Here is a 13,194-nt window from a genome sequence, read left to right on the forward strand (position 1 = left end):
GGCTGTGGGAGGGGCGAAGCGCGGCGTGCTAAGGGGATCTTAAGGAGAGCTTGAAACATTTGCTCCATGCGTGAACGAGAAATTTTGTCACTAATTTGCTTTGTCAATAATATATTTATTTTGTTAAGCCAATGACGTATGAGATTCTTGGTCTGGGCTCTGGAATGGGCCCAATTCACAGCCTGAGAAGTAAAAGCTGGCTCCAGATCTACTCACGCTGGTTCTGAGTAACAGAGCCGCACTGCTGAGAGAGAAGTATGAGATGGGAAGTAGAAGCCATATGGACTTGGTTACTGTGAGAATGCTTTCAGCTGCTGTGATTGAACCCCCCCACCCCGCCCCCACACACACACACACACACACGAAGTCCTGAATCATCCAAGTCCAGACAAAGTATTTTTCAGCACTCTAATTCCTCTGTCTCTGACACACAGGAAGTTGATAGCTGCACAGGAAGTGAGCTCACTGCAGGAATGAGCGCTGTCTTTAATGGAGGGGGGCGGGGGTCTTTCAGTTCTCCATTTATGTTTGGTCCTGAACTGACACCTGCAGTGCAGTCATGAGAGCACAGAAATGTCCCACAGACCACACAGGCTCTCATCCATCCGCCAACCCCACGGCAAGACACTCACCCCACTCTCTCTCTCTCTATCGCAAACCCCGCAGTGAGACGCTCGTCCCACTCTTGCTCTGTTTCGTCAAGCCCCCAGTGAGACGCTCGTCCCACTCTTGCTCTGTTTCGTCAAGCCCCCAGTGAGACGCTGGCTCCACTGGGTGTTTTGATGACGCTGTTGTTGGGTACAGCCACAGGACAGGCTGTTCCGAACTATAGTGCTAATGGGTGGTATAAGAGCCTTCCCAGCTGTTTGTTCTGTTTCATACTGTGTGTAGTGTTGATGAATTTTGCGAGAGACTGAGGGGGGGAGAGAGAGAGAGACTGAGGGGGGGAGAGAGAGAGAGACTGAGGGGGGGAGAGAGAGAGAGACTGAGGGGGGGAGAGAGAGAGAGACTGAGAGAGAGAGAGACTGAGAGAGAGAGAGACTGAGGGGGAGAGAGACTGAGGGGGGGGAGACTGGGGGGGAGAGAGACTGGGGGGAGGGGGAGACTGGGGGGAGAGAGAGACTTGGGGGGGAGAGAGAGAGGGGGGGAGAGAGAGACTGAGGGAGAGAGAGATGGGGGAGAGAGAGACGGGGGGAGAGAGAGACTGAGGGGGAGAGATAGAGAGAGAGAGAGAGAGAGAGAGAGAGAGACTGAGGGGGGGGGGACTGAGGGGAGAGAGACTGAGGGGGAGAGAGACTGGGGGGGAGAGAGACTGAGGGGGAGAGAGACTGAGGGGGAGAGAGACTGGGGGGAGAGAGACTGGGGGGAGAGAGAGAGGGGGAGAGAGAGAGAGGGGGGAGAGAGAGAGAGGGAGGGAGAGAGAGACTGAGAGAGAGAGACTGAGGGGGGAGAGAGAGAGACTGAGGGGGGGAGACTGGGGGGGAGAGAGACTGAGGGGAGAGGGAGAGGGGGAGAGAGAGGGAGGGAGAGAGAGACTGAGAGAGAGAGACTGAGGGGGGAGAGAGAGAGACTGAGGGGGGGAGACTGAGGGGGGGGAGACTGGGGGGGGAGAGAGACTGAGGGGGGGGAGACTGGGGGGGAGAGAGACTGAGGGGGGGGAGACTGGGGGGGGAGAGAGACTGAGGGGGGGGAGACTGGGGGGGGAGAGAGACTGAGGGGGGGAGAGAGAGACTGAGGGGGGGAGAGAGAGACTGAGGGGGGAGAGAGAGAGGGGGGAGGGAGAGAGACAGGGAGAGAGAGACTGAGGGGGGGAGAGAGACTAGGGGGGAGAGAGACTGGGGGGGGAGAGAGACTGAGGGGGGAGGGAGAGAGACAGGGAGAGAGAGACTGAGGGGGGGAGAGAGAGAGACTGAGGGGGGGAGAGACAGGGAGAGAGACTGAGGGGGGGAGAGAGAGAGACTGAGGGGGGGAGAGACAGGGAGAGAGACTGAGGGGGGGAGAGAGAGAGACTGAGGGGGGGGAGAGAGAGGGAGAGAGACTGAGGGGGGGAGAGAGAGAGACTGAGGGGGGGGAGAGAGAGGGACTGAGGGGGGGAGAGAGTGAGAGAGACTGAGGGGGGGAGAGAGAGACTGAGGGGGGGAGAGAGAGACTGGGGGGAGAGAGAGTGAGAGAGACTGGGGGGGAGAGAGAGTGAGAGAGACTGGGGGGGAGAGAGAGTGAGAGAGACTGAGGGGGGGAGAGAGAGAGACTGAGGGGGGGAGAGAGAGAGACTGAGGGGGGGAGAGAGAGAGACTGAGGGGGGAGAGAGAGACTGGGGGAGAGAGAGAGAGACTGAGGGGGGAGAGAGAGAGACTGAGGGGGGAGAGAGAGAGACTGAGGGGGGGGAGAGAGAGACTGAGGGGGGGAGAGAGTGAGAGAGACTGAGGGGGGGAGAGAGAGACTGAGGGGGGGAGAGAGTGAGAGACTGAGGGGGGGAGAGAGTGAGAGAGACTGAGGGGGGGAGAGAGAGAGACTGAGGGGGGGGGAGAGAGAGACTGAGGGGGGGAGAGAGAGAGACTGAGGGGGGGGGAGAGAGAGACTGAGGGGGGGAGAGAGTGAGAGAGACTGAGGGGGGGGAGAGAGTGAGAGAGACTGAGGGGGGGAGAGAGTGAGAGAGACTGAGGGGGGGAGAGAGTGAGAGAGACTGAGGGGGGGAGAGAGTGAGAGAGACTGAGGGGGGGGAGAGAGTGAGAGAGACTGAGGGGGGGAGAGAGAGAGACTGAGGGGGGGAGAGAGAGAGACTGAGGGGGGGGAGAGAGACTGAGGGGGGAGAGAGAGACTGGGGGAGAGAGAGAGAGACTGAGAGGGGGGAGAGAGAGACTGAGGGGGGGAGAGAGTGAGAGAGACTGAGGGGGGGAGAGAGTGAGAGAGACTGAGGGGGGGAGAGAGTGAGAGAGACTGAGGGGGGAGAGAGTGAGAGAGACTGAGGGGGGGAGAGAGTGAGAGAGACTGAGGGGGGGAGAGAGTGAGAGAGACTGAGGGGGGGGAGAGAGTGAGAGAGACTGAGGGGGGGAGAGAGTGAGAGAGACTGAGGGGGGGAGAGAGTGAGAGAGACTGAGGGGGGGAGAGAGTGAGAGAGACTGAGGGGGGGGAGAGAGTGAGAGAGACTGAGGGGGGGAGGGAGAGAGACTGAGGGGGGAGAGAGAGACTGAGGGGGGAGAGAGAGAGACTGAGAGGGGGGGAGAGAGAGAGACTGAGGGGGGGAGAGAGTGAGAGAGACTGAGGGGGGGAGAGAGTGAGAGAGACTGAGGGGGGGAGAGAGTGAGAGAGACTGAGGGGGGGAGAGAGTGAGAGAGACTGAGGGGGGGAGAGAGTGAGAGAGACTGAGGGGGGGAGAGAGTGAGAGAGACTGAGGGGGGGAGAGAGTGAGAGAGACTGAGGGGGGAGAGAGAGAGAGACTGAGGGGGGGGAGAGAGTGAGAGAGACTGAGGGGGGGGAGAGAGAGAGAGAGACTGAGGGGGGGAGAGAGAGAGAGAGACTGAGGGGGGGAGAGAGAGAGAGAGACTGAGGGGGGGAGAGAGAGAGAGAGACTGAGGGGGGGAGAGAGAGAGAGACTGAGGGGGGGAGAGAGAGAGAGACTGAGGGGGGGAGAGAGAGAGAGAGACTGAGGGGGGGGAGAGAGTGAGAGAGACGGGGGGAGAGAGAGAGACTGAGGGGGGGAGAGAGAGAGAGAGAGAGACTAGGTGGGGGAGAGAGTGAGAGAGAGAGACTAGGTGGGGGAGAGAGTGAGAGAGACTGAGGGGGGAGAGAGAGTGAGAGAGACTGAGGGGGGGAGAGAGAGTGAGAGAGACTGAGGGGGGGAGAGAGAGAGAGAGAGAGATGGGGGGAGAGAGAGAGAGACTGAGAGGGGGAGAGAGACTGAGGGGGGGAGAGAGAGAGAGACTGAGAGGGGGAGAGAGAGAGAGAGAGACTGAGGGGGGTGAGAGAGAGAGAGACTGAGGGGGGGAGAGAGAGAGACTAGGGGGGAGAGAGAGACGGGGAGAGAGAGAGAGACTGAGGGGGGGAGAGAGAGACTGAGGGGGGGAGAGAGAGACTGAGAGGGGGGGAGAGAGAGAGACTGAGGGGGGGAGAGAGAGTGAGAGAGACTGAGGGGGGGAGAGAGAGAGAGACTGAGGGGGAAAGAGAGAGAGACTGAGGGGGGAGAGAGAGAGAGAGAGAGATGGGGGGGAGAGAGAGAGAGACTGAGAGGGGGAGAGAGACTGAGGGGGGGAGAGAGTGAGAGAGACTGAGGGGGGGAGAGAGTGAGAGAGACTGAGGGGGGGAGAGAGAGAGAGAGACTGAGGGGGGGAGAGAGAGAGAGACTGAGGGGGGGAGAGAGAGAGAGACTGAGGGGGGAGAGAGAGAGAGACTGGGGGGGGAGAGAGAGAGAGACTGAGGGGGGGGGGAGAGAGAGAGAGACTGAGGGGGGGAGAGAGAGAGAGAGACTGAGGGGGGGGGGAGAGAGAGACTAGGGGGAGAGAGAGACTGGGGGAGAGAGAGAGAGACTGAGGGGGGGAGAGAGAGAGACTAGGGGGGAGAGAGAGACTGGGGGAGAGAGAGAGAGACTGAGGGGGGGAGAGAGAGACTGAGAGGGGGGGAGAGAGAGAGACTGAGGGGGGGAGAGAGAGAGAGACTGAGGGGGGGAGAGAGAGAGAGACTGAGGGGGGGAGAGAGTGAGAGAGACTGAGGGGGGGGAGAGAGTGAGAGAGACTGAGGGGGGGAGAGAGTGAGAGAGACTGAGGGGGGGAGAGAGTGAGAGAGACTGAGGGGGGGAGAGAGTGAGAGAGACTGAGGGGGGGAGAGAGAGAGAGACTGAGGGGGGGAGAGAGTGAGAGAGACTGAGGGGGGGAGAGAGAGAGAGAGACTGAGGGGGGAGAGAGAGAGACTAGGGGGGAGAGAGAGACTGGGGGAGAGAGAGAGAGACTGAGGGGGGGGAGAGAGAGACTGAGAGGGGGGGAGAGAGAGAGACTGAGGGGGGGAGAGAGAGAGAGACTGAGGGGGGGAGAGAGAGAGAGACTGAGGGGGGAGAGAGTGAGAGAGACTGAGGGGGGGGAGAGAGTGAGAGAGACTGAGGGGGGGAGAGAGTGAGAGAGACTGAGGGGGGGAGAGAGTGAGAGAGACTGAGGGGGGGAGAGAGTGAGAGAGACTGAGGGGGGGAGAGAGAGAGAGACTGAGGGGGGGAGAGAGTGAGAGAGACTGAGGGGGGGAGAGAGAGAGAGAGACTGAGGGGGGGAGAGAGAGAGAGACTGAGGGGGGGAGAGAGAGAGAGACTGAGGGGGGAGAGAGAGAGAGACTGAGGGGGGAGAGAGAGAGAGACTGGGGGGGGGAGAGAGAGAGAGACTGAGGGGGGGGAGAGAGAGAGAGACTGAGGGGGGGGAGAGAGAGAGAGACTGAGGGGGGGGAGAGAGAGAGAGACTGAGGGGGGGGAGAGAGAGAGAGACTGAGGGGGGGAGAGAGAGAGAGACTGAGGGGGGAGAGAGAGAGAGACTGGGGGGGGAGAGAGAGAGAGACTGAGGGGGGGGGAGAGAGAGAGAGACTGAGGGGGGGAGAGAGAGAGAGAGACTGAGGGGGGGGAGAGAGAGAGAGAGACTGAGGGGGGGGAGAGAGAGAGAGAGACTGAGGGGGGGGAGAGAGAGAGAGAGACTGAGGGGGGGAGAGAGTGAGAGAGACTGAGGGGGGGAGAGAGAGAGAGAGAGACTAGGTGGGGGAGAGAGTGAGAGAGACTAGGTGGGGGAGAGAGTGAGAGAGACTGGGGGGGGAGAGAGTGAGAGAGACTGAGGGGGGGAGAGAGAGTGAGAGAGACTGAGGGGGGGAGAGAGAGAGAGAGAGACTGAGGGGGAAAGAGAGAGAGAGACTGAGGGGGGAGAGAGAGAGAGAGAGAGATAGGGGGGAGAGAGAGAGAGACTGAGAGGGGGAGAGAGACTGGGGGGGGAGAGAGTGAGAGAGACAGGGGGGGAGAGAGAGAGACTGAGGGGGGGAGAGAGAGAGAGAGAGAGACTAGGTGGGGGAGAGAGTGAGAGAGACTGGGGGGGAGAGAGTGAGAGAGACTGAGGTGGGGGAGAGAGTGAGAGAGACTGAGGGGGGGGAGAGAGTGAGAGAGACTGAGGGGGGGAGAGAGTGAGAGAGACTGAGGTGGGGGAGAGAGTGAGAGAGACTGAGGTGGGGGAGAGAGAGAGAGAGACTGAGGGGGAAAGAGAGAGAGAGACTGAGGGGGGAGAGAGAGAGAGAGAGATAGGGGGGGAGAGAGAGAGAGACTGAGAGGGGGAGAGAGACTGAGGGGGGGAGGGGGAGAGAGACTGAGGGGGGGAGAGAGAGAGACTGAGGGGGGGAGAGAGAGAGAGAGAGAGACTAGGTGGGGGAGAGAGTGAGAGAGACTGGGGGGGAGAGAGTGAGAGAGACTGAGGTGGGGGAGAGAGAGAGAGACTGAGGGGGGGGAGAGAGTGAGAGAGACTGAGGTGGGGGAGAGAGTGAGAGAGACTGAGGTGGGGGAGAGAGTGAGAGAGACTGAGGGGGGGAGAGAGAGAGAGAGAGACTGAGGGGGGAAAGAGAGAGAGAGACTGAGGGGGGAGAGAGAGAGAGAGAGAGATAGGGGGGGAGAGAGAGAGAGACTGAGAGGGGGAGAGAGACTGAGGGGGGGAGGGGGAGAGAGACTGAGGGGGGGAGAGAGAGAGACTGAGAGGGGGAGAGAGAGAGAGAGAGAGAGACTGAGGGGGGTGAGAGAGAGAGAGACTGAGGGGGAGAGAGAGAGAGAGAGAGAGACTGAGAGGGGGAGAGAGAGAGAGACTGAGGGGGGAGAGAGAGAGAGACTGGGGGGGGAGAGAGAGAGAGACTGAGGGGGGGGAGAGAGAGAGAGACTGAGGGGGGGAGAGAGAGAGAGAGACTGAGGGGGGGGGAGAGAGAGAGACTAGGGGGGAGAGAGAGACTGGGGGAGAGAGAGAGAGACTGAGGGGGGGAGAGAGAGAGACTAGGGGGGAGAGAGAGACTGGGGGAGAGAGAGAGAGACTGAGGGGGGGAGAGAGAGACTGAGGGGGGGAGAGAGAGACTGAGGGGGGGAGAGAGAGACTGAGAGGGGGGGAGAGAGAGAGACTGAGGGGGGGAGAGAGAGAGAGACTGAGGGGGAAAGAGAGAGAGAGACTGAGGGGGGAGAGAGAGAGAGAGAGAGATAGGGGGGGAGAGAGAGAGAGACTGAGAGGGGGAGAGAGACTGAGGGGGGGAGGGGGAGAGAGACTGAGGGGGGGAGAGAGAGAGACTGAGAGGGGGAGAGAGAGAGAGAGAGAGAGACTGAGGGGGGTGAGAGAGAGAGAGACTGAGGGGGAGAGAGAGAGAGAGAGAGAGACTGAGAGGGGGAGAGAGAGAGAGACTGAGGGGGAGAGAGAGAGAGACTGGGGGGGGAGAGAGAGAGAGACTGAGGGGGGGGAGAGAGAGAGAGACTGAGGGGGGGAGAGAGAGAGAGAGACTGAGGGGGGGGGGAGAGAGAGACTAGGGGGGAGAGAGAGACTGGGGGAGAGAGAGAGAGACTGAGGGGGGGAGAGAGAGACTGAGGGGGGGAGAGAGAGACTGAGAGGGGGGGAGAGAGAGAGACTGAGGGGGGGAGAGAGAGACTGAGAGGGGGGGAGAGAGAGAGACTGAGGGGGGGAGAGAGAGAGAGACTGAGGGGGGGAGAGAGTGAGAGAGACTGAGGGGGGGGAGAGAGTGAGAGAGACTGAGGGGGGAGAGAGTGAGAGAGACTGAGGGGGGGAGAGAGTGAGAGAGACTGAGGGGGGGAGAGAGTGAGAGAGACTGAGGGGGGGAGAGAGTGAGAGAGACTGAGGGGGGGAGAGAGTGAGAGAGACTGAGGGGGGGAGAGAGTGAGAGAGACTGAGGGGGGGAGAGAGAGAGAGAGACTGAGGGGGGGAGAGAGAGAGAGACTGAGGGGGGGAGAGAGAGACTGAGGGGGGAGAGAGAGAGAGACTGGGGGGGGAGAGAGAGAGAGACTGAGGGGGGGGGAGAGAGAGAGAGACTGAGGGGGGGGGAGAGAGAGAGAGACTGAGGGGGGGAGAGAGAGAGAGAGACTGAGGGGGGGGGGAGAGAGAGAGACTAGGGGGGAGAGAGAGACTGGGGGAGAGAGAGAGAGACTGAGGGGGGAGAGAGAGAGAGACTGAGGGGGGGAGAGAGAGAGAGACTGAGGGGGGAGAGAGAGAGAGACTGGGGGGGGAGAGAGAGAGAGACTGAGGGGGGGGAGAGAGAGAGAGACTGAGGGGGGGAGAGAGAGAGAGAGACTGAGGGGGGGGGAGAGAGAGAGACTAGGGGGGAGAGAGAGACTGGGGGAGAGAGAGAGAGAGACTGAGGGGGGGAGAGAGAGAGAGACTGGGGGGGGAGAGAGAGAGAGACTGAGGGGGGGGGAGAGAGAGAGAGACTGAGGGGGGGAGAGAGAGAGAGAGACTGAGGGGGGGAGAGAGAGAGAGAGACTGAGGGGGGGGAGAGAGAGAGAGAGACTGAGGGGGGGGAGAGAGAGAGAGAGACTGAGGGGGGGAGAGAGAGAGAGAGACTGAGGGGGGGAGAGAGTGAGAGAGACAGGGGGGGAGAGAGAGAGACTGAGAGGGGGGGAGAGAGAGAGACTGAGGGGGGGGAGAGAGTGAGAGACTGAGGGGGGGAGAGAGTGAGAGAGACTGAGGGGGGGGAGAGAGTGAGAGAGACTGAGGGGGGGAGAGAGTGAGAGAGACTGAGGGGGGGAGAGAGTGAGAGAGACTGAGGGGGGGAGAGAGTGAGAGAGACTGAGGGGGGGAGAGAGAGAGAGAGACTGAGGGGGGGAGAGAGAGAGAGACTGAGGGGGGGAGAGAGAGAGAGACTGAGGGGGGGAGAGAGAGAGAGACTGGGGGGGAGAGAGAGAGAGACTGGGGGGGAGAGAGAGAGAGAGAGACTGAGGGGGGGGAGAGAGAGAGAGAGACTGAGGGGGGGGAGAGAGAGAGAGAGAGACTGAGGGGGGGGAGAGAGAGAGAGAGACTGAGGGGGGGAGAGAGTGAGAGAGACAGGGGGGGAGAGAGAGAGACTGAGGGGGGGAGAGAGAGAGAGAGAGACTAGGTGGGGGAGAGAGTGAGAGAGACTAGGTGGGGGAGAGAGTGAGAGAGACTGGGGGGGGAGAGAGTGAGAGAGACTGAGGGGGGGAGAGAGAGTGAGAGAGACTGAGGGGGGGAGAGAGAGTGAGAGAGACTGAGGGGGGGAGAGAGAGTGAGAGAGACTGAGGGGGGGAGAGAGAGAGAGAGAGACTGAGGGGGAAAGAGAGAGAGAGACTGAGGGGGGAGAGAGAGAGAGAGAGATAGGGGGGAGAGAGAGAGAGACTGAGAGGGGGAGAGAGACTGGGGGGGGAGAGAGTGAGAGAGACAGGGGGGGAGAGAGAGAGACTGAGGGGGGGAGAGAGAGAGAGAGAGAGACTAGGTGGGGGAGAGAGTGAGAGAGACTGGGGGGGAGAGAGTGAGAGAGACTGAGGTGGGGGAGAGAGTGAGAGAGACTGAGGGGGGGGAGAGAGTGAGAGAGACTGAGGGGGGGGGAGAGAGTGAGAGAGACTGAGGGGGGGGAGAGAGTGAGAGAGACTGAGGTGGGGGAGAGAGTGAGAGAGACTGAGGTGGGGGAGAGAGAGAGAGAGAGACTGAGGGGGAAAGAGAGAGAGAGACTGAGGGGGGAGAGAGAGAGAGAGAGAGATAGGGGGGAGAGAGAGAGAGACTGAGAGGGGGAGAGAGACTGAGGGGGGGAGGGGGAGAGAGACTGAGGGGGGGAGGGGGAGAGAGACTGAGGGGGGGAGAGAGAGAGACTGAGGGGGGGAGAGAGAGAGAGAGAGAGACTAGGTGGGGGAGAGAGTGAGAGAGACTGGGGGGGAGAGAGTGAGAGAGACTGAGGTGGGGGAGAGAGTGAGAGAGACTGAGGTGGGGGAGAGAGTGAGAGAGACTGAGGGGGGAGAGAGAGAGAGAGAGACTGAGGGGGAAAGAGAGAGAGAGACTGAGGGGGGAGAGAGAGAGAGAGAGAGATAGGGGGGGAGAGAGAGAGAGACTGAGAGGGGGAGAGAGACTGAGGGGGGGAGGGGGAGAGAGACTGAGGGGGGGAGAGAGAGAGACTGAGAGGGGGAGAGAGAGAGAGAGAGAGACTGAGGGGGGTGAGAGAGAGAGAGACTGAGGGGGAGAGAGAGAGAGAGAGAGAGACTGAGAGGGGGAGAGAGACTGAGGGGGGGAGGGGGAGAGAGACTGAGGGGGGGAGAGAGAGAGACTGAGAGGGGGAGAGAGAGAGAGAGAGAGAGACTGAGGGGGGTGAGAGAGAGAGAGACTGAGGGGGAGAGAGAGAGAGAGAGAGAGACGGGGGGGAGAGAGAGAGAGACTGAGAGGGGGAGAGAGAGACTGAGAGGGGGAGAGAGAGACTGAGGGGGGGAGAGAGAGAGACTGAGGGGGGGGAGAGAGACTGAGGGGGGGAGAGAGAGAGAGACTGAGAGGGGAGAGAGACTGAGGGGGGGAGGGGGAGAGAGACTGAGGGGGGGAGAGAGAGAGACTGAGAGGGGGAGAGAGAGAGAGAGAGAGAGAGAGAGACTGAGGGGGGTGAGAGAGAGAGAGACTGAGGGGGAGAGAGAGAGAGAGAGAGAGACGGGGGGGAGAGAGAGAGAGACTGAGAGGGGGAGAGAGAGACTGAGAGGGGGAGAGAGAGACTGAGAGGGGGAGAGAGAGACTGAGAGGGGGAGAGAGAGACTGAGGGGGGGAGAGAGAGAGACTGAGGGGGGGGAGAGAGACTGAGGGGGGGAGAGAGAGAGAGACTGAGAGGGGGAGAGAGAGAGAGAGAGAGAGACTGAGGGGGGTGAGAGAGAGAGAGACTGAGGGGGAGAGAGAGAGAGAGAGAGACTGAGGGGGAGAGAGAGAGAGAGAGAGACAGGGGGGGAGAGAGAGAGAGACTGAGAGGGGGAGAGAGAGACTGAGAGGGGGAGAGAGAGACTGAGGGGGGGAGAGAGACTGAGGGGGGGAGAGAGAGAGACTGAGGGGGGGGAGAGAGATTAATGAGAGAAAAATGTTTGAGAGATTTTTAGAATTACAGATGGCACTTCAGTTTAAGAGGGCGACATTAGAACAGTGGCAAACACATGGTTTTAGTCAGCAGTTACACTGAGGTTTCCTCAAAAATGTGTGTACTTCTCTTGCTAGTGAAACCACACACACACAGTTGTGCACTCATCTGCGGTGCATTTGAATGTGTTGACTCCACTGAATGACTGATATCAAGAGGATGACATCAAACCCAAAACAAGTGTAATATCTCATTTCTTTCTCTGTGTCCACCTCCCTCTCGCATTCATCCTTCTCTGTGCGTCTGCAGATTGGTCATTCCCAGATCTTCTTGGTAAGCCCAGACAGTAAGAAGGTGGCTATTGAGAAGAGCTTCAGGGAGATCTCATTCTGCTCACAGGTTACACACACACACACACACACACACACACACACACACACACACACACAGACCCAACCACTAACACTCCTCCTGTTAACCATATTCAAACTACTTATACACACTCACATAATCTCCCTCCCTTTCTCTCGTTCTCTCCCTCTGTAGGGTATAAGGCACGTGGATCACTTTGGCTTTATCTGTAGGGAGTTTGTTGACAGTGGGAGTTGCCAGTTCGTGTGCTACGTGTTCCAGTGCACTAATGAGACCCTGGTGAGGACGGGCAGATGTTGGGGATGGACTGGACTGATTTAGAGGATCGAGTGCCTGCCGTGGGCAGCATCAGAGTTTTGAATCCTCACACAAAGTTCAATCTACTGAAGTGAATTTTGTCATCCACTGGTTTCAGTTTCTTTCTTCTCCCCCACCTTCCCGCCCACAATGCCACGAACAGGTGGATGAGATCATGCTGACTTTAAAGCAGGCGTTCTCTGTGGCCGCCCTGCAGAAGAGCACTAGGGCCCAGAGCCTGCAGTGTGACAGCTGCCCCATGCAGCAGCTCCATAGGCTGTGTGATCGTATCGAGGGTGAGGACCAGCATGCGTGCGCACACACGAACACACATACACTCCACAGGCTGTGTGATCATATTGAGGGTGAAGATCAACCCCAACCACACCAGCTGCTCAATAGTACATATTGCACACATGCACACACAAAATATTTGTTATTCATGATAAAACGATATACATGTAGTGGTGTGTGGGTAAAGCATAGTTGTGAGCTATAGCGAAAGATTTCTGTCTGGAGGCTCTCAGACAGAATCAGCCTGTATCTTCACCCACAGCGAGCAGTAAAGCGTAAAGCACTTACTGCTGAGAGCTGACTGAACTACAGGAAACGCCACAGACCTCAGATCACATAAACGCCACAGACCTCAAATCACATAAACGCCACAGACCTCAGAACACACAAACCACAAGGCCTCTGTGCACTGCTACCCCTTAGTGTGTGTGTGTGTGTGTGTGTGTGTGTGTGTGTGTGTGTGTGTGTGTGTGTGTAGGTCTCCCTGCATCCAAAGCTAAACTAGAGCTGCAGAAACATGTGGCTGGTTTGGATAATCAGGAGCAGGCATCTGTGTTTGAGACAACCCTGGTGGGTATAACACACACACACACTGTTCCAAATTCTAGTTTTCATACCATCACACCGTCCAAGATCTACTAATTTATTTCTTAAATCTTCAGGCTACGGTGAGTTTGTCATGTTTGGGCAGTCACAGGCTGTAGTGAACCCACAGACCTGTGCCCCTGTGTGAGCTATAGTGAACCCACAGACCCTGTGTTCACTTTATTATGAGAGTTTGCTGATGAGAGTAGTTTAGCCGTTTGAGTTCGAGCTGCTGACATGCACACCAGCCATACCCAGCCACAGGCGTCTGTCATCGCTTAAGGACTTCTGTGGTAAGGATTTCTTCAACAGGGCAGGTCGCATACTGTGCACTTCCTCCAGGCTGAGGAGGAGTGTTTGTGCTCTGGTGAGTGGCACCACCTAGTGGAGGCTCAGAATATTGCCGGAGTGAGCTTGTTACTGGTTTTTGGACCATTCTGCACGTGGGGCTAGGTCCTCTGACAAACCTCGTCAACTCATCGTTTCACCGTCACAAAGAAAAGGCGAAAGGGTTCAGCGGCCTTCCAAAACAGAACTGCTCACTTCTTTTGTGGTTTCTGGGGGGTTTTTTTTGTTCTATTTGGATTTTATGTGATAACAGTCCTCTCTTTC

At 58.8% G+C, this 13,194-nt stretch overlaps 1 protein-coding gene across 1 annotated transcript; it reads left to right on the forward strand.

Moving 5' to 3' along the window:
* Positions 1-11,289: 11,289 nt before the first annotated feature.
* Positions 11,290-13,186, forward strand: LOC145655980 (TBC1 domain family member 1-like; the record flags this gene model as incomplete). Its single annotated transcript, XM_081709448.1, has 4 exons — positions 11,290-11,433; positions 11,581-11,685; positions 11,867-11,999; positions 12,476-13,186. Coding segments are annotated over 4 exons (546 nt in total), but the record flags the coding sequence as incomplete, so codon positions are not given.
* Positions 13,187-13,194: the final 8 nt, after the last annotated feature.

Source organism: Electrophorus electricus, unplaced genomic scaffold, assembly GCF_041902795.1.
Source record: "Electrophorus electricus isolate QZ-2024a unplaced genomic scaffold, ASM4190279v1 Scaffold42, whole genome shotgun sequence".
Lineage (NCBI taxonomy): Eukaryota > Metazoa > Chordata > Actinopteri > Gymnotiformes > Gymnotidae > Electrophorus > Electrophorus electricus.